The 26,596-nt window shown below is 37.7% G+C and overlaps 1 protein-coding gene across 3 annotated transcripts in view; it reads left to right on the top strand.

Moving 5' to 3' along the window:
• Nucleotides 1–26,596, top strand: part of LARS2 (leucyl-tRNA synthetase 2, mitochondrial) — a 144,931-nt gene that overhangs the window by 38,908 nt on the left and 79,427 nt on the right. For all 3 annotated transcript variants that reach the window (XM_032237751.1, XM_032237753.1, XM_032237754.1), the window contains 5 exons: nucleotides 2,221–2,281; nucleotides 6,316–6,405; nucleotides 8,083–8,226; nucleotides 23,959–24,066; nucleotides 24,730–24,889. In XM_032237751.1, the coding sequence (XP_032093642.1) occupies nucleotides 2,221–2,281; nucleotides 6,316–6,405; nucleotides 8,083–8,226; nucleotides 23,959–24,066; nucleotides 24,730–24,889 (563 nt within the window). The remainder of the gene's footprint in view (nucleotides 1–2,220; nucleotides 2,282–6,315; nucleotides 6,406–8,082; nucleotides 8,227–23,958; nucleotides 24,067–24,729; nucleotides 24,890–26,596) is intronic.

Here is a 26,596-nt window from a genome sequence, read left to right as displayed (position 1 = left end):
CCATTGCCAAAATGTGTGAACTGTGAAGGAAGGAGGCTGCAGTACAGGCTCATTTGCCTCGGCTACGCAATCTTTTGTTCTCTGTCTGCCTCATTCACTCGTTCAGGGAACAGAGAACAAAAGGAGGTTGCATAGCCAGGGGCAAATGACCCTGCAGCCTCCTTCATTCACTCGTTCGGGCAGTGGGGGTGGAGGGTGGGCTTTCTCGCATGCCTTCTTTCTTTCTTCAAAGGCATGCAAGAAAGCCCCCCCCCCCCCCGCCCAAACGTGTGAACTGTGAAGGAAGGAGGCTGCAGTGCAAGCCCATTTGCCTCAGCTACGCAATCCTTTTGTTCTCCGTCTGCCTCATTCACTCGTTCGGGAAGCAGAGAACGAAAGGAAGTCACGTAATCAGGGGCAAATGAACCTGCAGCCTCTTTCATTCCTTCCTTCCCTCAGTGTTCACCAAAGCACTGTTGCTGCTTGGCTGCTGTCACTGCCACCACGCCTCTGCGTGCCTGGCCTCCGGCCTGAGTGATAGCAAGCCATGGGGGAATGGGGTGGCTGGTGGCGGCTACTGCTCCTGGGCTAGCTGTGGGTCGTGCTGCTTGCTGGGCAGCGCCCCGACTCCGCTGCCGCTGTGCCACCTCAGCAGCAGCACCTCTCGCCTACAGAACCGAGGTGGGGAAGAAGATTGAGAGATATGAAGCCACAGCCTCCCCCATTTCCCTTGCCCCACAGCTCGCCTCCTTGGGTGGGACCAGGGTGCACATAGGGTGAGTGAAGTTTGTGGCCAACTTTAAAGTGAATGGGGCTACTTGTGACTAAATGGGACAGAAAACATAGAGGGATGCAAGGGAACGTGGAGGTAATCTAGTCCAACCCCTTCCCAAAGTAGGAGTTCTTTCTTCTCTTTGAGAGCTGTCAGTGGCAGACATGGTATGTGTGTATGAGAGAGAGAGAGAGAGAGAGAGAGAGAGAGAGAGAGAGAGAGAGAGAGAGAGAGAGAGAGAGAGAGAGGGAATGAGAATGAGAATGAGAATGAAAGAAAATTGGAGAGAGAGATTAGGAAGGAAGGAAGGAAGGAAGGAAGGAAGGAAGGAAGGAAGGAAGGAAGGAAGGGAACTTGTGATCACAATTGAACCCAAAATTTTGGTTTCTAAGCAAGAGCGTTGTTAAATGAGTTTCACCACATTTTCCAACTTGGCCACGCCCACCCGGCCACATGATCACCAAGCCACTCCCACAAAACAGGCCATACCTACAGAATAGGTTCTAAAAAAAATTGAAACCCACCACTGGGTCATGCTCACCATGCCAAGCCCAACACTGAACTGGATGAATTGCCATCTGAGCAGGCAGAGGAAGTGAGGCTGGATGCAATCAACAGATACTACTGTCATTTTTCAAAGAGGACTATTGCTCTCTTCCAACATAACAGCTCAAGGACCGCAAAGAAAGTAGACTAAATGAATACTGCAAGAATACTGATGCAGAAACTCTACCAAATGAAGACTAAAAGACACATGATAATAGTATTCCAATATTTTAAGGGCTCCCACAGGCAAGAGAATCTCAGTTTATTCTCCATAGCACCTGAGGGCAGGAAGCAATGGCTGAAAGATCATCAGAGTGAGATCTAATCTGGAACTAAGGACTAACTATTAAGCAGTGGAACAGCTTGCCTCCAAGAATTGGTGTTTCATCACTGGAAATTTTCAAGAAAACATTGTTTGTCTGAGATGAGAACTCCTGCCTTGGGCAAGGGGCTGTACTAAAAAATATCCAAGGTCCACTCCAAACCTATGATTCTGTGATCATCTTAGCTATTTCATGAATTAGAGGGAGTCATGGCTCATGAAAGCTCATACACTAATGAAGTTAATGCACCACTAAATTCTTTCTACATTAATTTATCTCTCTTTATACAGAGAAAATCCCAATGTTAATAATATATGCAGTAAATATATATCTTTTTAGAGTTTGTATATAAATTGGTTTGGCTCAAAAACCTGGGATTATGCATATATTTGTCTGATTTAGTGTGTATTGCTATCTGTTGTATCTTAAATAGTGGAGAAAGTTACAGAGTTGTCTAGCAAAGTTACAAGCTTGCAAAAATTTTGTAGCAGAACAAATGATAGTTAAAACTATTGTGTAGATTGGAGAAACTCTTCCTGTCCTAATTATCATGGTTCATATTGGAGAACTGATAAACAAAGATTTTGTTTTGCTTTACAGTAATATTCAACATATGCGAGAGCAGCTTGATGTATTAGGCTTGTCTTTCAGCTGGGATCGGGTAAGGTTTTTAAAATAAATATTTAAATGAATATTTTATATTATGAAATTGATATATTTTAGAATGTAACTTGCCTATGAACTATCTGAAATGTGCAGATTCATATTTTTTTCATAAAGTTTTTTATTTTTCATTTTATAACATATAATCACATGTATACTATTACATAGCCAACATCGTATTGTATTATTAAATGTTTACATCAATTCATCTTATCATTAACTCCCCAAAAGAAAAAAGAAAAAAAAACAGTTATTGGATCTTCTGCTCTCCATACACTATATTAGTGTGTTCACTTTCTTCTCCCTCTCTCAGCTCCCTCCCTATCTCCTTTCTTCTCTCTGTCCTCCTTCCCTTCTCTACTTCCCCGTCCTCTCTCCTACTCCTCTCTCCCCTTTCCACTCCTCATTTCTCTCCTCTTCCCCCCTCCTACCCTCTCTCCTATCCCTCTCTCCTTTCCCTACCTCTCTCCTTTTCTTCCCACTCTTTATCTCATTTGCTTGATGTATTTCAGCTTCTGAGCAAGCTCCATTTTATGTTGATGGTATTTATAGTTCCTTTTCAATACACATATTTAATTTTAAACATATATTCTGCTACCTTTTTAAAAAATAAAAATAAAACAAAAAAGTATACATATATTGTCTTTGTACTTTTAACCCACCACCACCCCCAGCCTAATTTTGGGCAAGATGTAGACCTGGTTACAATTCCCAGCTATTCCCATTGTTATCTTTATATAACTATACATCCTTACGTGCCCCCAATTTGTGATTCTGCCTTTAAGTCTCAATAGTTTCCCATTATAAGTGTATTTCATGTTCCCTCTCCAATTTTTCCATGTCTTGGATTAGATTACCTTTAGTTGTCTATGAATGGCAAACTCGCTGTTCAATATTCATTTCAATTCCCTTAATCTATTGTATAGAATAACAAATGGTAAATATCTCGCTTTATTTCACCATCTTAAAAGTTCTATGTATATCTATGTTTCATATATTTTAACCCATGCTTAGTTCTGTTGCTCATGCTTCTGTTGTCATTTCCAGTCAATTTGCCACTCAGTTTAATTATCATATATAAAAGTGAATGGCAAACTTCTGCTTTACAACCTCCCTATGTCAGTTTCATATTTATCCACATTCCGTATATTTTGGCCTTTGTTTAGTTGTCTTTCCATTATTATATTCATCCAGTTAACAACTCCATTTTATTGTCATTTTTTCACAACCTCCCCACATCAATATCAATATTATATTTATCCATATTCCATATATTTTGACTTTTGCTTAATTATCTTTCCATTATTACATTCAATCAATTAGCAACTCCATTTTATTGTCATATTTAGAAATAAAACCCTTATCTTAGTTTTATATTCTCCCACATACAATTTTCTAGTTGTCTAATTTTTTCCTAGTAAGTCTTTTGTCCCACCTCTCTGCTCCTGCTCTCTCTCTTCTCTTTGCTTGGCATATCCACTCTCCCCAACTTTCTGCAGGTCTCCACCAAAAGGATGTTTTTTATTTCTCTTTGTTGGGGCAAAACCTTCCCCTTCAATTTCCCTTATGCTACTAAAAGCCTCAACTTCTTTTGTCTGCCTTTTATTTCCCTCCGTTTCTACTCCTTCATTATCTTGCCCCCCTTCTTCTTTGAATTCTTCTTTAGATATCTGCTTCTCTGGGTTTAGAATTCTATTTAGGCTTGATTTTAATGATTTATGCATATTTTTTATAATTCTTCAAATTCCCAGCTTTCCATGATGTCCAGTTCCAAAGTTAGAATTAGCTATACAGTTATTTCAGAGTTCTGATCCACCTTAAGTTTGTACACTTCCATTGCTGTAGGGGAGAACGATGGGAGCCATCTTGGCCTTTTGTTGTTCCTTAATATCCAGTTCCAAGATTGCAGTTAGTTATACAAAGTCTTATTTTGAGGCTCTGGTCCACCTTAAGTTTTAACTACTGTGGGACCGGAAGTGAAGCTGGGACCATCTTAATCTTTTGCTGTAAAATAAAAAGATGAAGGAGGGAAGAGAAAAAAAGAAAAGAGAAAAAATCCTAGCATTTTCCAGTTTTTATCTCTGTAATAATTCTTCCCCCCTGTCCCCTCCATCTCCGATCAGCCACAGCTGCTTAAAACATATCAATTAAAACAAACTTATAAAGAGCTAGATTCAGGTACTCTTTTACCTCCTGCTCTTGCAATTTCTCATTTATGGTAGTTGGTTAGTTAAAGCTCCCACATAGTCAAGGTTAGGTTATCCGTTATCAGGGAAAAAGAGATCAAAATAGTTGGTTTCTATTTGATATCCGAGACTAAAATAGAGTTTATATTGAGTGGGTTCAGAAGAAGACGTGCTTTTTTTATTATTTTAGCTGGAAGAAATTCAAACAAAGTAAAAATGTTGGTTTCTGTTTAAGATCCAAAACCAAATTTAACGTTTATAATTATGTGGGTTTGTAGCTGCTCTGCTTTCTGTTCTTCTGTTTGAAAGTGCAGACAAAGATCTTCGAGGGGGGTGGTGGTTTACAACCCTCTATCTTCCTTTCTTCTTTTTCTTTTAGGGAAAAAAAGTCTCAATCTGACCATCAGTATTATTTATGTTCTCAAAATTTCTTTGCCATTTTGAGGTTTAATTTATAGTTGTGGGTTAGATAAATTCTCTTAACAGGTGTTTTATCTCTCCTGTTCTCCGCCTGTTCCAAATTCTATTTTGACAAAAAGGCCAGCATCTTGTCAGCCATGAAGGCTGTCACCCCGACTCCGATTCATAGGCAAATCTCTAACCCACGAGAGATCTGCTGCTTCTCTCAGGGTTTGATGACACGCTGCCCTTCTTTGCCCCCACCTCCAGTGGGGGTTCTGATTCAAAATAATCTTCGGAGATGGTTTGTCAGACAGGGTTCATGTGAGAGTCTTAGGAGCCCACACCTCCTGCGTCTGTCCAGCTGGAGAATTTCCTGTCGAATCCCAGATTCATATTTTTAAAACTATGTGAAGCTACTCTTTTCTCTATGATTTATTTTATATTAATTTTACTGTGTGACTCTCCACCCCTAGGAGGTGACAGAATTGAATTTGATAAGAAAAAAGAGATCACAAAAAAAGAGAAGGAGATAGAAAAGACAAGAAACATGCAAAAACGGGTTCACTTACATGCATATAGGCTTAGATACAGTATAGTAGGCTAGAGAAAATATTTCATAAGCACATAAATATTAAATAAGATCATAAGATTAACTGTGACAAAATCCTTTCGTGAGGGATAAGATCTATATAAACAGGGATATGAAAGAAAAGAAGGTAATAAAATTGCTAGGGAATTACTTTGGTACTCAATCCTGTTACTCTTCTTTGCTTTTATTTAGAAAGCTGTTTACTTTTGTTTGTGGCCCAAATAATGCTTTGATCCTCACTATTGGAACTAAATCTAGAGGTATACCGAATATTTTGGGATAAAATACTCAGAGCCACAAAATATTTTGGAAAAGGAATCAGCTACTTTAGAAAGTAGTTTGACCTTAAAACATCCTACTTTGACCATGAAACAGAAATTGGAATAAGCCAAGACAGGATCAAAGCACTTCTAGATAAGGACATTTTGGAGTGGTGGTGGGACGTGGAATGCGTTGATTACAAAACATTTTTGTAGTTTTAATTAAAACTTTTGCAGAATCTTGACAAGATACCTCTTTGCATGCCTGTCAAAGTTCTATGTGTGGATTTTAGTAATATAATCCCTATTCTATTCTTCCCTACAGTCACCTTATAGGGGAGATGAGTGGCATAAAAATGTAATAAATAAATATATGTGGGTTGTTAATTGTCTACACATTATTCTGCAAAATGAATGAGCTTTATTTTCTGCTGAATTTGACTATTGAGACTTCTAGTCAAAAAAAAATTCTCATTTGTTTTAATGGAGAAAATGCTAGACATCTTTCACAAAGTACATTTGAGTTCTGCATCAGATGATTATCTTCTGGGCACTAACATACTATTTTGATTTGATTTACTTTTTATATTTACAGGAAATAATCACTTGCTCTCCTAAGTACTATAAGTGGACGCAATATCTTTTTATTAAGCTTTACGAAGCTGGTTTAGTCTATCAGAATGAAGTAAGTTTTAATATTGTTTTCAAACTGATATTGTAGATTACCTTTCCAAACTTGAATAACTATTGCTTGTGAGACAGGTATAATGCTCAAAAAATTTAAAAAACTACATACTGTAAATCCATAAAAGAAAGGAGAAAGATTATTTGCTTTGTACTTAAACATTTCTTCCCCAAATTTCAGTGTCAATGCCTCCATTATGATAAATCAGGGGTGTCAATTTTATTGAGGACCACATCAAGGTTATGGTTGAGCTTGGGAGCATGGCTGGCTGGATGTGTCCAGCTTCCCTGCCTCCCTCCTTCTCATTCCCATCTTCCTCCCTCTTTCCTTTCTTCCTTCCTTCCCTCTCTCCTTCTCTCCTTCTCATTCACATTTCTTTCCTTCCTTGCTTGCTCCTCTCCCCTTCCTCCTTCTCTCCTTCTTATTCCCATCTCCTCCCTCCCCTTCCTCCTCTCCTTCTTATTCCCATCTCCCTCCTTCTGTTCTCTCTCCCTCCTTCTCTCCTTCTCATTCCCATCTCCTTCCTCCCTCCTTCTCATTCCTATCTCCTTCCTTCTTCGCCCTCCTTTCCTTTTCTCTGGGGGAGAAGATGTGAGCGCCCAGGGGCGGGGCTGAGATGGGGCAGTTCCTCAGTGGCACCAAGGCAGCCCCGCAAATCTACGGCTAACTGCATTCTGGCCCAAATGGTGACCATCAAGTTATAGATTAACACCTGATTGGCGTCAGCTGGAGCTGAGGCACTGAGGACTGTTCCTATGTTATCTCAAGGGTGGCTAGCCCCTCAGACCGGATCTAGCCACATTGCAGGCCAGATCCTGCCCACAGGCCTTCAGTTTGACACCCCATGATAAATGATACAAAGAAATAAAATATTACAATTAATAACACACCAGTAAAAATAATACATATTATTATTATTATTATACAATTGTATCACAGTAGCCAGTTGTTTCGCCGGATTTATTGTTGTTGTTGTTGTTGTTGTTGTTATTATTATTATTATTATTATTATTATTATTATTATTATTATTATTATATAACATTAAAGAATCATAGGAGCTAGATTTTTTTAAAAAAATATTTGCATCAGAACAAATAAATTTGTGTGCCAGGCAACCTTCTTTGAAGAGAATACTCTAAAACGGGACATCATAGTAAAAGAGGTTTATCTGTCCATTGTGAGGATGTCTCGCTTCAGAAAGAAAATGCTACAGCGGGAGAAGGGTTTCCAAAAATGTAAGCTAGATTCTCATATTGCACTCTAACAATGTTTGTTGTAACTATTGTTTATTAGATAAGATATAGTGACCCAGTTCAGAAAAATAAAAACATGTCTTAGATGTAACCATGATATAATCACAATTGGAACCATGATATAATCACAACTGGATGATTTAGCATTATATTTTGCAGGTTTGCAAATGAACTTTCAGGCATTTTGGTTCCAATCTCGGTAGAACATTTGACTAAACATCACCTCCTTGCATTGGCTTGAAAATGATTACAGAATAAGCTTGAGTATAAGGGATAACTGGTTCTGAGGAAAAAAGCTTTAGAAAATTGGTATATGTTTAAGGATTCATAAAGTATAAATATTTGTGCTAATCTCCTACTTGAAAAATTGCTCAAGTTTGCTCATACTAGTATTTCTTCTCTCTGATTTTGGGCATTACTTAGGCAATGGTGAATTGGGACCCAATGGATCACACTGTCCTTGCTAACGAACAAGTTGATGAAAATGGCTGTTCATGGCGTTCAGGAGCAAAGGTGGAAAAAAAATACCTTAAACAGTGGTTCATTAAGACAACTGCTTATGCAAAGGTATGAATATAGAGGGGAGTTAGTCCTCAAAAATTCTAAAAGACAAGCAAACTTGAAGGTCTTTATATCAATAGAAATCAGTATCAGTACATCTATATAGAATTATTGTATATTTTTTGTCCTCTCTTGTGTGGAGCCTTTATAGCTGTTTACAAAAATGGATAGAGTTGCATTAATGTAATGTTGTTAGGGCACCTTGCTTCTCTAAAGAATGTATTTTTTGTTAACAAATGTGTTAAAATGAGAGGTCATGCTAATCTAATAAAAACTGCACTTTTATTACAGTTTTTTTATATTAAGTCACAAACGAAGTACATATCTGTGTGTGATAAAGATGAATTGAATGTCTTAAATCTTGATTTAGCTACACTAATATAATTTAGTGAACAACTTACATATTCAACATTCCACGAGACTTGAACTAAATGCAGATTCCATGTTTGACAATTTTTTTTTCAAACAAAGTTTTTTTGTTACATATTTTACCTTTTTTTATAAACAAAGTGTTGTCCTGGTTTCCCTCCCTTTACATCTTTTATTATGCATAGTACATTTTACATCATATTTCCATTTTACATTTCAGTCATCTTATTTTCATTCCATATTCTCCCGCTTAATTTTAATTTCTTCTTAATATATAGACAATATCATTATTTTCCTCTCCAAATTAATCAAATTTAACATATTATTTCCATCTATTATTCTGTTTTACTGTTAATAACATATATCCTCAAGTAGTAAACATTTCATTTAGTTAGTTATCCACAAGTAATAATTTTAATCTATTTCCTTCACATTGTACTGAATATATACCGTTGGCTATATTTACTAGATTTCATTCTATTCTACTAGTAAATCCTTTTCTTTCTTTCCTCCTTTCAACCATTTTCGCTTAATCTCTCAGGAGCTTCATTTCTCTTATATTCTCTTCTCTCCACCCATTTGCTTAGCGCTTTCATTTTCTTGATCTTGAAATTCCTATATTTTTCTTTCCAATCTTTTTTAATTCTGTTGTTTTAGTACCTCTCCCCAATCCCCCCATCTTTCCCCATTAATCCCACCTTTGCTATTTAACGTTCCCTTTTGGGGGGCAATTTCCCCCTTGTCTCCTTTGGGTATATAACTATAAATCCCAGTATAATCATCTAAGTATTTTTCTTTTTCAATCTTTTTCTTCTATGATATTTTACTGTGCTTCATTGAATTCCTTTCCTTCCTCCTTTTCTCCTTCTCCTTGTTCTTAAGTGTTCCCTCTGAGTTGCCACTGTTTTTTTCCATGTAGCATTTCACGTACATTTTTTAACATATCAAGTATTTTATTATATACCCAAAATTCCATATTGTCTGTTTAATTAATTTAACAAACTATTTAAACTTTTTCTATTATATCATTTTTACTTAAGCTTAAAGTTCTTTTTTCCTTTTCTTATTGCCAATTTCTAAAGCCCAATTCCATTTTTTATTTGCTTTTTGTCTTCCAACAAAACAGTATGTACAATCCACAACACTGTTGCAAAAACAAATCCTCCTTGTTATTTCTCACACCTTCAAAGTATCTTTATTTGCTACAGTCAAGGTCAGGTTACAGATGTGCTTTCCCCTGTCAATTTCTATTAGGTTTTTAGTATCCTCTTCTCACCAGTAGATGTCTCCCTCTCCACTGTAGGCAATGTGTTCTAGCTGTCAAAAGCTGTCAAAATCCATATTTATTCCATAAAAAATAGAAAAAGTAGCAAAAGAAAGAAAGGAATTTTTTCCCCAAGTTCTTTTATTATTTTTGATGTTTCCAAGTCCAAATATTCGGAATAAAAGTCTTCTAGGGCTTTCCATTTTTGTCTCCGCCCTTTTTCCTCTGTTAAATTCCCCGTCTGCTAAATAGCCGCTAATTTCCACTCCAGGTCTCTTCTTAATCCAAATTTAAAGTTTCTTGATCTTGGGGTGATCACTCTTTTACCCAGATCCAACACTTTGTTCCAGCACGTCTCCTGCTCAAATAGCTTGGTCCAGTTGCCCCGACTTTAAAGCAGTCATTAATGTGGTCACTGCCACTTCTGCTGTCAGGTGAAGAACTTTATCTCAGACCTTTCGAGGATCTGTCAGTTCCTCTTTGGTCTACAAGAGGTTTCTTCTTTTTCACCTGTTCCTCCAGAACGGGTTCTGATCCAAAGGTCCCTAGCATTGGGTGTCTGGTTGGGATTTGGCGGAGCCTGTCAGAACTCCGCTATTTCCCAACCGTTCCCATCGCAGCGCTTCCGGTGAGTGTTTGACAATTTTCTGTATCACCTCCCACTTTAAAAAAAAAAAAATCAACATTTTACCCTATGAAAAGTTTTTTTCTATTTTGAGACCTTATCTGCGTATTAAATACATTTGTTGCCATAATATGTATTCTGAAGCAACCTTATATGTACAAGCCCATCTTGCCGTTCCCTCTACTATCAGGGACCTTTCCTTTGAGTTGGGATTCAGAACTTCATCTGATAAATGAAATGGGAGATCATATTATAAATGATAAGAAAGAAATTGCTCATCAGATGGCTTCTTGTAAAAAAAAATGTTATATTTATAATCTTAGTAGTAGTTTTCCATAAGTTAGAAGAATTATTTTTAATTCTTATTTTAATGAGTCCCATGTTGTTATTCAGTAGAGGACAATTTCACAATACAATTTTTTTTTAAGTCAGGGAATGAAAGAGAGAAAAAAGTTGAAATATTCTGAATAATAATAATTTCTCTTTGTAATATCTCAGATCAGTTTTCAACCTAGGTCATCACTGTGCTTGAAACACCCAGCCCTATAATTCCCTTGTCTCTGTCTCTTAGCAACTGGTACTGTTGACTGCCACTTTCCAATCATGCAAGATTGCTTCCTTAGTACTAGAATTATGCCTTATAAATGATAGATTTCTTTAAACCTTAGCTTGTGTAGAAAAGAGTAAACTATTTACGTTCAAAAAGATTTTTTGATTAGTGTTTAATGACTGCTTTAATTTTCATTATCCATTTTAATATCAAAATGCCTGACAGAAATGAAAAACTGGTTAAAATCGTCTTCCTGTTTCAATAGATGAAGGTACATACTAGGCTTGTTTAGTATGCTTACTTTATGAAAATAGTATTGTTTTCTTTTATGTTTATTTACAATAATTATTTTCAAATATACCATTGAGTTTTTTCATCAACAATATCCCACAGTGAATACTCTATACTCTATTCCTGTCTCAACGTAATTGTTCTGGATTTTTGTTTATTTTGTAAAACAGGATCGCCTCATTTTCTGTGGTTAAATTCAATCTTGGTGTTTTGGATTTTTTTTTACTTGCCTCTTGTTAACCCTCTAAACCAAATCATCTTCTTTTATTGTGAGATAAATTTGCTATCTACCTAGAAATTGAATTCAATCTGTTTTCTTTAATCTAAAATTTAAGCTCATTTTAAAAAAGGATCATATAGCTCCCTCAAAAGTCTTTTGGTTTTATTTTTCCTGCTCATATAATTTTCATATAATTTTCATGTAATTGGGTGCAGATGTAACAAACCAATCCCAACAAATAATAGTTTGCCCAGGAATAATTCATGTGCCCATACAGTACATGTCTGCCTGGCTTCTCTTTTTCTTTTTTTTCTATTGCTCATTCTATTCATTAAGACTCTCTTTCTCTTAAAGCCTCCGTTTCTTGTGACATTCAAATAAGAAAAAGCACCATAGTATATTACATTATATTTATACACTGGTTTAATTTAAGAGGAGGCACAATGGTTCAACATTGAAAAACACTGAGATTATCAGCTGGGAAGCTGACAGCCAAGGTTTGAGACTTGAGGACCAAGCAACTGGGCGAATTCCCATTACTTGCCCCAGCTGCTGCCAACCTAGCAATTCAAAAGCATGCAAGTAGATAAATAGGTACCACTTCAGTGGGAAGGTAACAACATTCTTTGCACCTTGCCATATAGTCATCCTGGAAGTGTATTCAAACAACACTGACTCCTTTGGCTAAGAAATAGAGATAAGCATCACTCTCTAGAGTCAAATAACTGGACGGGAAAACTTTACCAATACCTTTATATAAATTTAAAATGATATATTTTATATTAGTCTACATTTATTTCTGCAAATGAATAATGTCTTATTTGAGTTTTGCACCATGACTACCAGTCATAAAATATTTAGCAGAACAATATTTAGAAAGGTACAGATAAATCTGCAACTAATTCTTTGTATCCTATTAGTCTATTGAAGTAGCATTTTAAAATATTGTGAGTGTGTTAAGTAAATGTCATCTTCAGCCTCAAAGCTGTCAGAAATGTTCTGATTTTAAAACTCATCATTTTCATGTAGATTTTCTGGTATTTATTAAAGTTCTTTCTGTCTTTGCTCTCAGATTATTTTGATTATTCTGACATCCATTGTTCTCACTTTTGAATATGAATGATAATGTTATTTTCTTTGTTTCCTTGACATTAAATGAGTACTTTTGCATTGTTGTTGTTGTTAGTTGTGAAATCATGTCCAACCCATTGCGACCCAATGGACAACGTTCCTCCAGGCCTTCCTGACCTCTAGCATCCTCTGGAGTCCATTTAAGCTCAGGTCTACTGCTTCAGTGGCTCCATCCAGCCACCTCATTCTCTGTCGTCCCCTTCTTCTTTTGCCCTCAATGTTTCCCAGCATTAGGCTCTTCTCCAGTGAGTCCTTCCTTCCCATTAGGTGACCAAAGTATTTAAGTTTCATCTTCAGGATCTGGCCTTCTAAAGAGCCCTCAGGGTTGATCTTCTCTAGCGCTGACCGGATTGATTGCCTTGCAGTCCAAGGGACTTGCAGGAGTCTTTTCCAGCACCATAGTTCAAAGGCCTCAATTCTTTGGCACTCAGCTTTTCTTATGGTCCAACTTTCACAGCCATATATTGCAACTGGAAAAACCATAGCCTTGATTATACACACTTTTGTTGTCAGAGTGATGTCTTTGCTTTCTAGTATGTTGTCTAGATTTGCCATAGCTTTCCTTCCCAGGAACAAGCGTCTTTTAATTTATTGGCTGCAGTCCCCATCTGTGGTGATCTTGGAGCCCAGGAAAATAAAATCTGTCACTACCTCCATTTCTTCCCCATCTATTTGCCAGGAATGGATGGATGCCATGATCTTAATTTTCTTAATGTTGAGTTTCAAGCCAATTTTTGCACTTTCCTTGTTCACCCGCATCAAGAGGCTCTTTAGTTCCTCTTTACTTTCTGCCATTGGAGTGGTATCATCTGCAGTGTTCCCTCTAAGGTGCACAGGTGCGCGGGCACACACGTGGAAAGTAAACACCGCGCAGCAGTTTCTAACTGCTACACAGTGTAATTTCCCCGACACGGACTGCAGTCTGCAGAGTGGCTGCACAATCGCGATTGAAACCCCCTCCAGCTAAACAGGAGTCTTGAGGTGCAGCAGGGCAGCAAAGTGACTGGGTTGAGGACTTGAGGTGGCTCGGGATTCCTGGAGCAACTATTTAGAGGGAACATTGCCCACAGCTGCCTTTGCACAAGTTTAAGAAGGCTAAATTTGCCTCGTTGGGTGGGGGGGAGGGAGTGATTGGCCGAAACTCGCTGAAAGAAAGTTCCGTGTCTTTCTGATCCGCATGATTAATTCAGCCTCTGAGATAAACGCATTGTGTGAAAGCAGCCGGCTATTTCTTCCTCTCCAGCATCCGTGCCTCGATTAACACATAAAAGCCCACAAGGGGTGGGGGTGGGGGCTGGTCACGAACCAAGAATGAGCCAACTAAGCCGAGCGTGGGTTGCTCCACAGAGAGCAACCCACGCTCGAGAGAAACAGCGGCAGTGACGCAACGAGGTAGAAAGTGAAGGCTGGAGGCTCACTGCCACTGTTTCTCTTGAGGTTACCTACCTGAGGCTCACATTGGCAAATCCAGGGTGGCGCGACAGCGATCCTAGACTCCCACCTAGAGCATGTGCGCCATAGAATCCAAATGCAGAAAGCAGGATCTGTTTCCTCGTGCATCTCTCTCTTTCAAAGAAAATCTTCCTTGTTCTACCTCTCCTAGCTGCAATCTCAGCTATCTTTGAGTCTCCAACCGGTCAAGTGACATCACGTGATATTTGATAACTCATTGGGATTTTCAAAGCTATTGAGAATATTTTTGCTTTTAAGCTAATTACACTTCCTATCTGTCAGTTTATCTGTGCAATTTTGTTGGATATTTTGGGTCACTAGTTACTATCATTAGTTATATGCAGAATTGTCTCCCAGAGCTCAGTAGTAATAGGTTACTGAAACCACCTGTATAGAGAGGAACAAATTGCCACAATTTTTTAAACAATCAGCAAACATTGTTGAACAGACAGGCAATAAATCCTTGAGTTTACAAATTAATGATGGAAGAAAACTGTTAGATGTGAATCAGACTTTATGCATGGGGATTTTAATCATTTTACTCATTTAAAATAGCAAATTGCATATAATATATTAAAATGAAGTATATCAAGTGAAATTCATTAAAATGAAGTATATCAAACATTTACTATTTTAATATTACTAGTATTAAATGCCATTTATATATTCATTTCAAAGCTCTTTTTTATTTAATCCAAAATGAGTTTGAAAAGATAATTGTGGTGAATTTGCTTTTGAACAAATATTTCTAAATTTATTCGTTTACAATTTTTAAATTTTTATTAGTTTGATTTGATATAAAACTGATTTCATTGTTGTCTTGGGTGACATCTGTGAAAAAATTCAGGTGCTCAGGCATGAAAATGTGCCACTCAAACACTATACTTTTCCGCCCACACTGAAAAAAAATTAGAGGGAACATTGATCATCTGCATATCTGAGGTTATTGATTTCTCGTGGCAATCATAATTCCAATTTTTGATTCATCTAGCTCCGCCTTTCTCATGATGTGCTCTGCATATAAGTTAAATAGGTTGGGTGGCATTATACAGTCTTGCCGGACGCCTTTCCAAATTTTGAACCAATCAGTGGTTCCATCCAGTTCTCACTTTTGCTTCTTGACCCGCATATAGGTTTCTCAAGAGACAAATCAGATGGTCTGGTACTCCCATCTCTTTAAGAACTTTCCACAATTTGTTTTGTGATCCACACAATCAAAGGCTTTAGCATAAGTAGAAGCAGAAATAGATGTTTTTCTGGAACTCCCTAGCTTTCTCCATGATCCAGTGTACGTTGGCACTTTGATCTCTAGTTCCTCTGCCTCTTCAAAATCCTGCCTGTACTTCTGGTAATTCTTGATCCACATGCTGCTGGAGCCTAACTTGTAGGATTTTGAGCATAACTTTACTAGCATGTGAAATGAGTGCAATGGTGCGGTGATTGAACATTCTTTGGCATTGCCCTTCTTTGGAATTGGAATGTAAACTGACCTTTTCCAATCCTGTGGCCACTTTTCAGTTTTCCAAATTTGCTGACAAATTGAGCATACTACTTTTACTGCACCATCTTTTAAGATTTTGAATAGCTCAGCTGGAATACTGTCATTTCCATTAGCTTTGTTGTTGCTCAGATTTTCTAAGGCCCATTTGACTTCACATTCTAGGATGTCTGGCTCGAGGTCAGTGACCACCCGATCTTGGTTATCAGGGATGTTAAACTCGTTCTTGTATAGTTCTTCTGTGTAATTTTGCTACCTCTTCTTAATCTCTTCTGTCTCTGTTAGATCCCTTCATTTTGGTCCTTTACCATGCCCACCTTTGCATGAAACGTTCCTTGATATCTCCAATTTTCTTGACGAGATTGCTGGTTCTTCCTATTCTATTATTTTCTTCTATTTCTTTGCACTGTTCATTTAAGAAGGCATTCTTATCTCTTCTAGCTATTGTCTGGAATTCTACATTCAATTGAGTGCATTTTTCTTTTTCTCACTTCCCTTTTGCTTCCTTTCTTTCCTCAGCTATTTGCAAAGCTTCCTCAGACAGCCATTTTGCTTTCTTGTGTTTCTTTTTCTTTGGGATAGTTTGCTACCTCTTGTACAATGTTGCGAGCCTCCGTCCATAGTTCTTCAGGCACTCTGTTCAACAGACGTAATTCCTTAAATCTGTTTGTTACCTCTAGTGTATATTCACAAGGGATATTATTTAATTCATACCTGAGTAGCCTTGTGCTTTTCCCTACTTGCTTCAATTTAAGCCTAAATTTTGCAACGAGAAGTTCATGATCTGAGCCACAGTCAGCTCCTGGTCTTGTTTTTACTGACTGTATAGAGCTTCTCTATCTTTGACTGCAGAGCACATAGTCAATCTAATTTCTGTGTTGACCGTCTGGTGATGTCCATGTGTACAATCGTCTTTTGTGTTGTTGGAAAAAAGTGTTGCTTGTATTCTCTTGACTAAAGTCTATCAGCTTGTGCCCTGCTTCATTTTGTATTCCAAGGCCAAACTTGCCTGTTATTTCGGTTATCTTTTCGCTTCCTACTTTAGCATTCTAATCCCCCATGATGATAGGGACACCATTTTTGGTGTTAATTCTATAAGGTGCTGTAGGGCTTCACAGAACCAGTGAATTTCATCCTCTTCACCACCAGTGGTTGGAGCCTAGACTTGGATTGCTGTGATGTTGAATGGTTTGCCTTGGATTTGAACTGAGATCATTCTGTCATTCTGGGAATTGTAGCCCAGTATTGCTTTCCCCATTCTTTTATTGACTATAAAGGCTATGCCATTTCTTCTGAGGGATTCTTGCCTGCAATAGTATACCTGATGGTCACCTGATTTAAATTCACCCATTCCTGTTCATTTTAGTTCGCTGATTGCTAAGATGTCAATGTTCAGTCTTGTCATCTCTTGTTTGACCACATCCAGTTTGCCTTGATTCATGGATCGTCCAGGTTCCTAAGTAGAGATCTTTAGAGCATCACACTTCCTTTCTTTTCTTTATTTTTAAGACAAGTTTTATTGCAATTTTTTTCCCATCATACATACTTTATGGACAGAATGTGGATCAGATCACATCTTATGCATCATATTCATGATCATAGTTTCAATATATTCTAATCTTCCCACTTTTATCAATATTCATCTCTTTTGTATAATCTTTTGTATAATCTTTTGTATAATCCTTACATTATTCATTTAAGCTTACATTACTAAACATGCTTTTCTTTTTGTCTTCAACTAATTACTATTATTTCATCTTTACAAATTAATCATTTTTAACCATAGCTTTGCTATTCCAACTTCCACAGTATTATTCTCTTTACATAATTCTTTATCATTTCTTATTCATTTTTTACACATTTTTTACACATAGCACGGAAACCGCCTTGGTCGCACTGACCAATGATCTCTGACCGCACTGACCGATGATCTCTGGAGAGCCAGGGATGGGGGTCATGCCTCCGTCCTAGTGCTCCTTGACCTCTCAGCGGCCTTCGATACCATTGACCATGGTATCCTTCTGCGACGACTGCAGGAGGTGGGGGTGGGAGGCACCGTTCTACGGTGGTTCTCCTCCTACCTCTCGGACAGGTCACAGTCGGTGTTGGTCGGAGGGCAGAGATCGACCCCTAGGCCCCTGAATTATGGGGTGCCACAGGGTTCGGTCCTGTCCCCCCTCCTGTTTAATATCTACATGAAGCCACTGGGTGAGATCATTCGACGGCACGGGATAAAATACCATCAGTATGTGGACGATACACAGCTGTATCTGTCCGCCCCGTGCCAACTCAGTGAAGCGGTTGACGTGATGTGTCAGTGCCTCGAGGCTGTTAGGGTCTGGATGGGGGTTAACAAGCTTGCACTCAATCCGGATAAGACCGAGTGGCTGGTGTGTTTCCCTCCCACTAATTGGCCAAGTTTTCCATCTCTCAGGCTGGGGGTCAAACAGTACGCCCCTCAGACAGGGTTCGCAATTTGGGAGTCCTCCTGGACCCACAGATGACTTTTGAACACCACTTGTCGGCTGTGACCAGGGGGGCATTTGCCCAGGTTCGCCTGGTGCACCAGTTGCGTCCCTACCTGAACCAGGAGGCCCTCGCCCTTGTGACCTCAAGACTGGACTACTGCAATGTGCTCTACATGGGGCAGCCCTTGAAGAGCATTCGGAGACTTCAGCTTGTCCAGAATGCAGCCGTGCGAGCGATTGTGGGTGCACCCCGGTACACCCACTTACACCTATCCTCCGCGAGCTGCACTGGCTGCCTATCGGTCTTCGGATACACTTCAAGGTGCTAGTCGTCACTTATAAAGCCCTTCATGGTATTGGACCTGGGTACTTGAGAGACCGCCTGCTGCCAATTACCTCCAATAGACCAATTAGATCCCACAGATTAGGCCTCCTCCGAATTCCATCCACTGGCCAATGCCGACTGGCGACTACCCGGAGGAGGGCCTTCTCTGTGGCTGCTCCGGCCCTCTGGAACAAGCTCCACGTGGAGATTCGGACCCTCACCACGCTCCAGGCTTTCCGCAAAGCCCTTAAAACCTGGCTGTTCCGACAGGCCTGGGGCTGATGAGTTCCTGTCCCCGTTCAAATGGTGTGCCTGTTGAGTTGTTTTTAAATTGTGGTATTGTTTGTCCATGTCTTTTTTTCCCCTATTTGTATCCCCTACCCCCCCCCCCCCGACTTGGGTTGTGAGCCACCCTGAGTCCCTTCTGGGAAAAGGGCGGCATAGAAATATAATAAATTCAATTCAATTCAATAGTTAACATCACTCTACACCTGTATTTCACCTTTTTCCAGTTATTTACACTATTTTTTCTTCCCAGAAAATATCTCACGAATTCCCCTTCTCCAATCATTAACATTTTAAATTCCCAACATTGTTTAAATTACATTAAAAATTAATAGTATTTATTTAATTATCTACTTTCATATTCCCATCTACTGATATAACTCATATATACACCACCAGATACATCCACACCTGGTCGTCCTTTCGGCTTTGGGCCTGCCACTTCATTGTTTCTGGTGCTACTAGTACTAGCCCCCTGCTCTTCCCCAGTAGCATATTGGATACCTTCTGACCTGAGGGGCTCATCTTCCGGCATCATATCTTTTTGTCTTTTGGTGCCATCCATGGGGTTTTCATTGAAAAGATACTAGAGTGAATTGCCATTTTCTTCTCCAGTGGATCACGTTTTGTCAGATCCACCTGTCTCTCATGTGTGACCCTGCATGGCATAGCTCATAGCTTCATTGAGCTACGCAAACCCCTTAATCACGACAAGGCAGTAAACCATGAAGGAGCATTTTCAAGACCAGGCTATTGCATATTGTATGCTTTTCACTCCAAGCAGCCCAGACTTGAAAAGGCATGGCTGGGGTGGAGGAGCAGTGCTCCTTAACAAGCTCCAAAACTGCTCCAAGCCGGCTAGAACTGAAGATGCTCATGCCAGCAAAGAACAGCGGCTGGAGGCTTCTCACACCGAAAAATAGAGGTGGCAGCTGTAGCTGGCGGGGAGCCAAGTGGTGACGACTCAGCCTTGGTTTGCCTTCCCCTCTGCAACCAGATGCAGGAGGAAGATAATGTCATGGGATGAAAGAAAGAGGCAGTTATGGGGAAGGAGGCAGGGAGATTGAGTGAGGGACACAGCCTCTGAAGGAGGGGAAACAAGGCAACGGGTGGCGAAGGATGAGTGGGCGGCATGCAAGAGGAGGCCCTGGTATGTCCAGAGCAGGGGACTGGTGCGTCCCTGACCTGAGGCGAAGGAAGAACAGGTGGCATGTGGGCAGAAGGGTGGCAATTGGTGAGGCCAAAAGTTGGCCTTGTCTCGCCGTGTCCACTCTGAGGCAGTCCTTTGCCGAGTTCTTTACCTTCAGAGGCAGCTATGGTGAGCAGAACAGGTGAGGCACAGATATTAGCTGGGCTGCATGGCCAGCATGGTAGGCCACGATGAAAGCAGGCAAGCTGGCGGCACCACGTGGGATGGTGGGAGGAAGATGTGACTTGCAAGCTTACCCAGGCCTATTAGGGCCGCTCAGTAGAGCTGCAGGCACCATGTGGGAAGACAGGCAAGCTGGCTGGCCCATAGATACGGTCAACACAAGCGAGGAGCCAAACAGAAGCAACAGGTATGCCAGAGGGGTGAGATGAGAAATAACTGGGTGGGGTTGGTGGGCAGGGCAAGCAGGTGGGTGGGGCGAGTGAGCAGAGTGAGTAGCGGGCAGGGTCAAGTGGCGAGCGAGGCCAGCCAATGGTGGGATTTGCCAGTTCTCTGAACTGCTCAAAATGTTCACTACTGGTTCGCTCGAACTGGCACGAATCAGCTGAATACCACTTCTGATATAGACACAAAATATCATATTGTATGTCTATCTCTTAAAAGCGTGCACTTTCCAATTAAGAAAGCTGATAAATTATATCTCAGTTGGCAACCTGGTTCTATTATTATTAATTGATATGTTGGTATTTAATTTCCTGAGATGTTTTAGACTGGTAGTGCCATTTGGGTTGTTTTGGATCATAATTCCTGCAGCTTTCCTACAATTGCATAACTATAGTGCAACTCAGCATTGCATTTTCTTGTTGTATTAATATTGGTATATAAAATCTTGTTTTGTAGAGCAAATAGAGAAGCTCTACAAAGTTTTGTACAGGAAACTTTTTTTAACGAAAAAAAGTAAGGTTTTGACTATCTTTATTATTAGTATTATATTTTACATATTTATTTGTGGTTAGCTTCATGTAGTGCTTAAGGCAACAAGCTAGAAAACTTCTAGTCCTGCCTTAAACATGAAAACTGACTGTGTGACTTTGAGCCAGTTCCTCTCTCTGAACTCAGCCCACCTCTGAAAGTTGTTGTTATCAGGAAAATACAAGGTGGGAAGAGTATGGAGTATGTTAATAAATTTGAATTACTTATACAAATAATAACGATAGAATAAATAAATAAATAATAAACAAACAAACAAACAAGCAAATCTGAAGATAGAATTACATCAAACCATACTTTTTTCTTCTTTACTTGTATATATGCATATATGTTTATATGTATGTGTATCTGTGTGTGTGTGTGTGGTTATTATAAGCATTAGAATAATATGCAGTATATGCTTTATATACTTTTCAAAGTCCTGGTAGCTGCTTATTACTAAGAAAGCTAGATTTTCACAGAATTTTATTACAAATGTATTGAAAGGAGAAAATGTATTAGGTTATAATGGTCTTGAAAAGAGGGTATGTTGACTTAGGTCTTATTTATCATTAGGATGAGTATTCCTTGATCTTCTTACTAACTATCCATTGATAAAGTAGAGAGATGCCATCCTCCTCCTATTTTTTTAAAAGTTATTTTTATTTTTCAAAACAAACACAACACATAAAATCTTCCTTTTTTACATGCTGTAGAAAGTGTATCAGTTGGTTACAAAAGACTTTCGTGCATCTCTTCCACAGTCATCAAGCATAATTCATATTAACTCAAGTATTTTAACTCAGATATTTATACATGTTACCTCCATTTTCAATTGACTATAGTTGTTTAAACGTCCTTCATCATAAAATATACCAAGATTTAATACATAACCACATACTGGCATTTCATTTACTATTTCTAAAATCCTCCAATGACATTAAATCCTTATGTCCTATTCTAGCTAAATCCATAATATTTAATAACAAAGTTTTCTATCCTTCTTTCCAAATCACTGTTTAAAATTTACATCTCATTTCCTTATGTTGTACCCATATCTATATCTATGTCTATGTCTATGTCTGTCTGTCTGTCTGTCTGTCTGTCTGTCTGTCTATCTATCTATCTATATGAACGTTATTATCATTATCCCTCCTTTATTTAACTATATCCTGCATTGTATCATCCCCCCCCAGTAATCAAAACTTAACTGAATCTAACTTAATTCTTTTTTATTATTATTATTAACCTTTATATATAATCCAAAAGGATTTCTAATCTTCCTTTCATGGGTACCATTCAATAATCATATTCAGTTATTACTTATCATAACACTACACATTGTATACATTATTATTATTATCAATTATTTATTTAACTATATCTATTATCACTAAATTTCGCTAAGTTTAACTAGTTTTAAATTATACTCTTCCATCTATCAACCTGTATCTTTTCAATAACAAAACAGTATCATATCTTCTGCCATTTATGGCATCAGTCCTCTAATCATCTCCTTAATCAACTTTGTATGGACTCCTCTTAGCAACTCTTTGCTTATAAAATCTCTCATGTAATTTTGATGCCCTTCTTCTGTTTCCTTAATCAGCTTATCTTTGATTATCGGTGGTGTTATCAAAACTATTGCTAATAAGATTTCTCTCTTTAAATCCATAAATTCTTTTATTTTTTCCTCTTCTGTATCTTCCCATCTGGGGTAGGTTTTTCCTCCATTTAATTCCTCTTTCAGTATTCCACTCTTTCCATTTTTAGAAACAAACCAATCACCATAAATAGCAGCAATTTTAATTTCTTTATATTCATTTTCCTCTTTGATTTTTTGGATCTTAACCACCACTTTTTCCATTTGATGAAAATCTTCAACATCTCCGTCATATTTTACTCTTAGATGCATTAAGTAATCCAACTTGTTCTCTATCTTCTAACTTGTATTTGATAATTTCTGAATTTCTAAGAGTATCTTTTGCAGATTGAAAACTTCTTTCTGGTGTTGATACTGCACTATGATTTCCAGCTGACAAACACTGCTGCTCTAGCTTAAAAGTTTTTAACAAAATTAAGCATCACAATAACATTTCACTTTTCTCTGGTTAAAAATCTACTTCAAAGGAACATCTGTGTGCTTTTCTTCTTCTTTTTATCACTCTCTATAAACAAGCTGTGAGTCCTTGAAGTGCCAAGCCAGGATAATCAGTGAAAAAAGTATTTCGTTTCCAATGCACAAACCTCTAGCCTCCGAGTAGTAGTGTTACAATATTACAAAGTTACCATTTCTTTGTTTCTTTTTGTATCTTTTTGTATTTCAAGTTAAAAAAAGGTCTGATTCTTAAATGTTAGAAAAACACCCACAGTAATGAAAGAGGAGAGTTTTAGCCCATAGATTACAAAGAATAGTCAAAGAAAAAAATAGAAGAAGGAAACTTAATCTGTTTGTTTTAAAAGGCTTGCATAAATTCCACTTAAAAAGTAAGATAACCCACTGTTCAAAACCAGTCCAAATTTAATTCCGCCGCTTATTTCTTCCGTTCTCCAATTAAAAGTAATTTTAAGTTTTTTTTATAGGCAGTCACTCTTAAAACAGTAAAAATTCCTCACCAGCTGAAAACACTTTCTCTTTCCATTTCCTTCCATTTTGGAGCCTCCCCGACCATCAGCCATTTGGCTGGATTTTTTGTCACCGGCTTGAAGAGACTTTGCGATGTTCCTGTGATCAGCAAGATTTATTTTTCCCGTTCACCGTCTCTGCGGGACGGGTTAGGTCCATTTGGACCACCCAGAGACAAAAGTATCGACTGCGATCTCAGAGCATTGAGATCGCACGTCATGTCGTCGTGATTTTGGCTCCTCCCATCCTCATCCTTCTGTTAAAGAGGGAATGTGCAGATAGCTTTTTTCCAAGCTCTGGAAACTCTTTTATACTATTAAAATTGATGCTAAATCCTAAATAGTATTTTACATATAATAGAAGCTATTTAAATTCAAAGAAGAATATTCTCTGTAGATGCCAACTGGCCGTGTATTTTTCATAAGTACTATTTTAGATATGTAGAGACCAAACACAATTTCTTCTGTACATGTTTAATGTTGACGATTTAAAATGTCCTCTTACTGTTATTGCAGGCCCTGCTTGATGGCTTGTCAGATCTCCCCAAATGGTATGGAATAAAGGAAATGCAAGCTAATTGGCTTGGGGATTGTACTGGATGTTATTTTGAGTTTATGCTGAAAGTAAGTTGTTCCTTGGAAATAATTGAAAAGTATTTTCCCCAATAAATTGCAAATGGTTGAAAGTTGTTTGAATTTATCTGTGAAATATGGATAGAGTCATTTGAAATTGGATTGTATGAAGAGTAATTGAGGTGTACTTTCTGACAGCAGAAAATAAATGATTCTGATGATGGAGAAAGCTACAGTTACAGTTATTAAGAACAAAAGGGGACTTTCAATATTCAATATTACATTTCAAAATTACATTAGATATGGCTCTTAAAATATAAAAGCATGTATGGCCACCTTAACAATAACATATTAGTAAGAAAATGCACAAGTAAAGCCTTTTTAAATAAGGAAGAAATGATGTGAAACCCCAGAAAAAGCTTTCAAGCTATGTGAGCCAAGTTTCATAAAGTTAAGTACAGTAACTACAGTCCATTTATGATTCTAGCTAATGATCACAAACTTATTGACCAACTTGATCAGGTCCAAAAATTCATAGTCAATATAAAGAAAGCAAAGTTTAGCAGTATGTTTAAATCAAATTAGAGTATGCTATTTTGAGATGCAAAATATGGTCCTCAAAACGCAACTAGTATGTCTTCAGTGTTTCAGATTTATTGGCAAAGAAATGAAGTTTTGAATATATTGTGATAATTCTACTTCCTTGTTCAACAGATTAATAACAAACCCACAGGAGAAACAATAGCAGCATATGCCTCAGCACCTGAAGCTATATATGGTTCATCCTATTTGTATATCTTATCTAACCATCGGTTGTTACACAGAAATAGCCTTCTTAAAGAAATCTTCCAGAGGGAATTTGTTCAAGAAAAAGGTGATTTACTGTCTATTTTAACATTGCTTGATTTGGTCAATTAGAACTGGTCAGTTCACACATACCATATTTCATCATGAGAGATCACACCTACCAAAAAATAGGTACAGATATATAATCTGAATTATGATGGTTATTATAAGGCAAGATTATCACAAAATATACTCTAAGCAAATACTACAATATATAACCTGAATTATGATAGTTATCACTCAAGATTATCAATTATAACCATGTATATGGTTAATTTCCTCTAAAATATTTGCTTATGCTCCCATTAGTCAGAATATAAAATTTTATTGTATTAATCAAGAGGAAAAGAGAGAAATGGTCCCCTTTAAAAGAACAAGCATATTTTGGTAAGCAAAATAGCTAAAACATAAACATAAAAAATACTCATACATAGACAACACAAGGGCTTTTAAGGAACAATCTTTTAAAAGTTATGTATGGGAACAAGAATGTTTTAGTGTAATAATACTTAGAAAGATCTCTTTTTGCCTATTAATTTTCATTGTGATGTTATTCATAAAAATATTTCAAGGGGGAAATTAACTGAAGAGGAAAAAAGTGGAAGAAAGCTTTGGTATTCTTTAAAAGCTAATTAAGTTGAAAAATACTGATCTCACTTCAAACAAATAACATTTGATCTTCAAAGATGGCTTTATTTAGTTAATAGCAAAACATAACATTAGACCTTCCTTTTTTTTTTTACTTCATGCATGCAGAAAGACAACCCCAAACCAGTAAAAATATAAAGAAAAGATAGGAGAACCTACCTTATATTTTATACTCATCAACAGTTCCTAGTTTACTAATTAATATATTTTTATAATATGAACTGAATGGCGTGGTGGCTCAGCGGTGGGCTTTTCAGCTGGAAAGATGCTGGGCTTTTCAGCTGGAAAGCCAACAGCCCAGGTTCAAAACCTGAGCACCATGCAATGGGATCCCGTCCTCACCCCAGCTCCTGCCAACCTAGTGCTCAAAAGCATGCAGATGCAAGTAGATAAACAGATACCACTTTGGTGGGAAGGTAACAGTGCTCTGTACGTCATGCTGGCCATATGACTATGGAAATGTCTTCAAACAGCCCTGGCTCAATGGTCTTGAAACAGAGATGAGCATGCCCCCTGTAGTCATCAACAAATAGCAGAGTAAAATCCATAGGGACTCCTTTACCTTTCTTAATAGTACAGTACAATTTTTGTTTAAAATATCACAAAATATTTTTCATAAAATACATATTACAACATCCTTTGATATGTAGACAATACTGACTTTTTGAATCGGATTATATGTTCTTAGCAATCATTCTTTAGTGTCTGGTTTTCTAATTTGTCAATGTGATTCTTTAATCCCGTCCCCTTTACTTCTGATAAACAGTTGAATTCCAAAGCTTTTGCATAAAATTCAACATTACATTAACATATTTAACATTTAACACAGTATATACCTTAATAAGATATCTTAAAAAATACCAAAAGATCATATGATCCTAACAATTTTTTTATATATTCAAGCATAGAAAATTGATATCTATCCTTTCAAATTCATTTTTGTGGAATCTTATTGTACATTTTAAATACATTTTTGATGAATCAAGCATAATCTCACATTTGTAGATACCATTTTAATATGTTAAGAACCTGAATCCAGATTCCAATTCTTTATCCCAGAAATGTCCACTTTAAAAATATTGTTAAA

The sequence above is a fragment of the Thamnophis elegans genome, chromosome Z (assembly GCF_009769535.1).
Source record: "Thamnophis elegans isolate rThaEle1 chromosome Z, rThaEle1.pri, whole genome shotgun sequence".
Lineage (NCBI taxonomy): Eukaryota > Metazoa > Chordata > Lepidosauria > Squamata > Colubridae > Thamnophis > Thamnophis elegans.
Note: the sequence above shows the minus strand (reverse complement) of the source record. Positions and strands in the feature narration are given on the sequence as shown.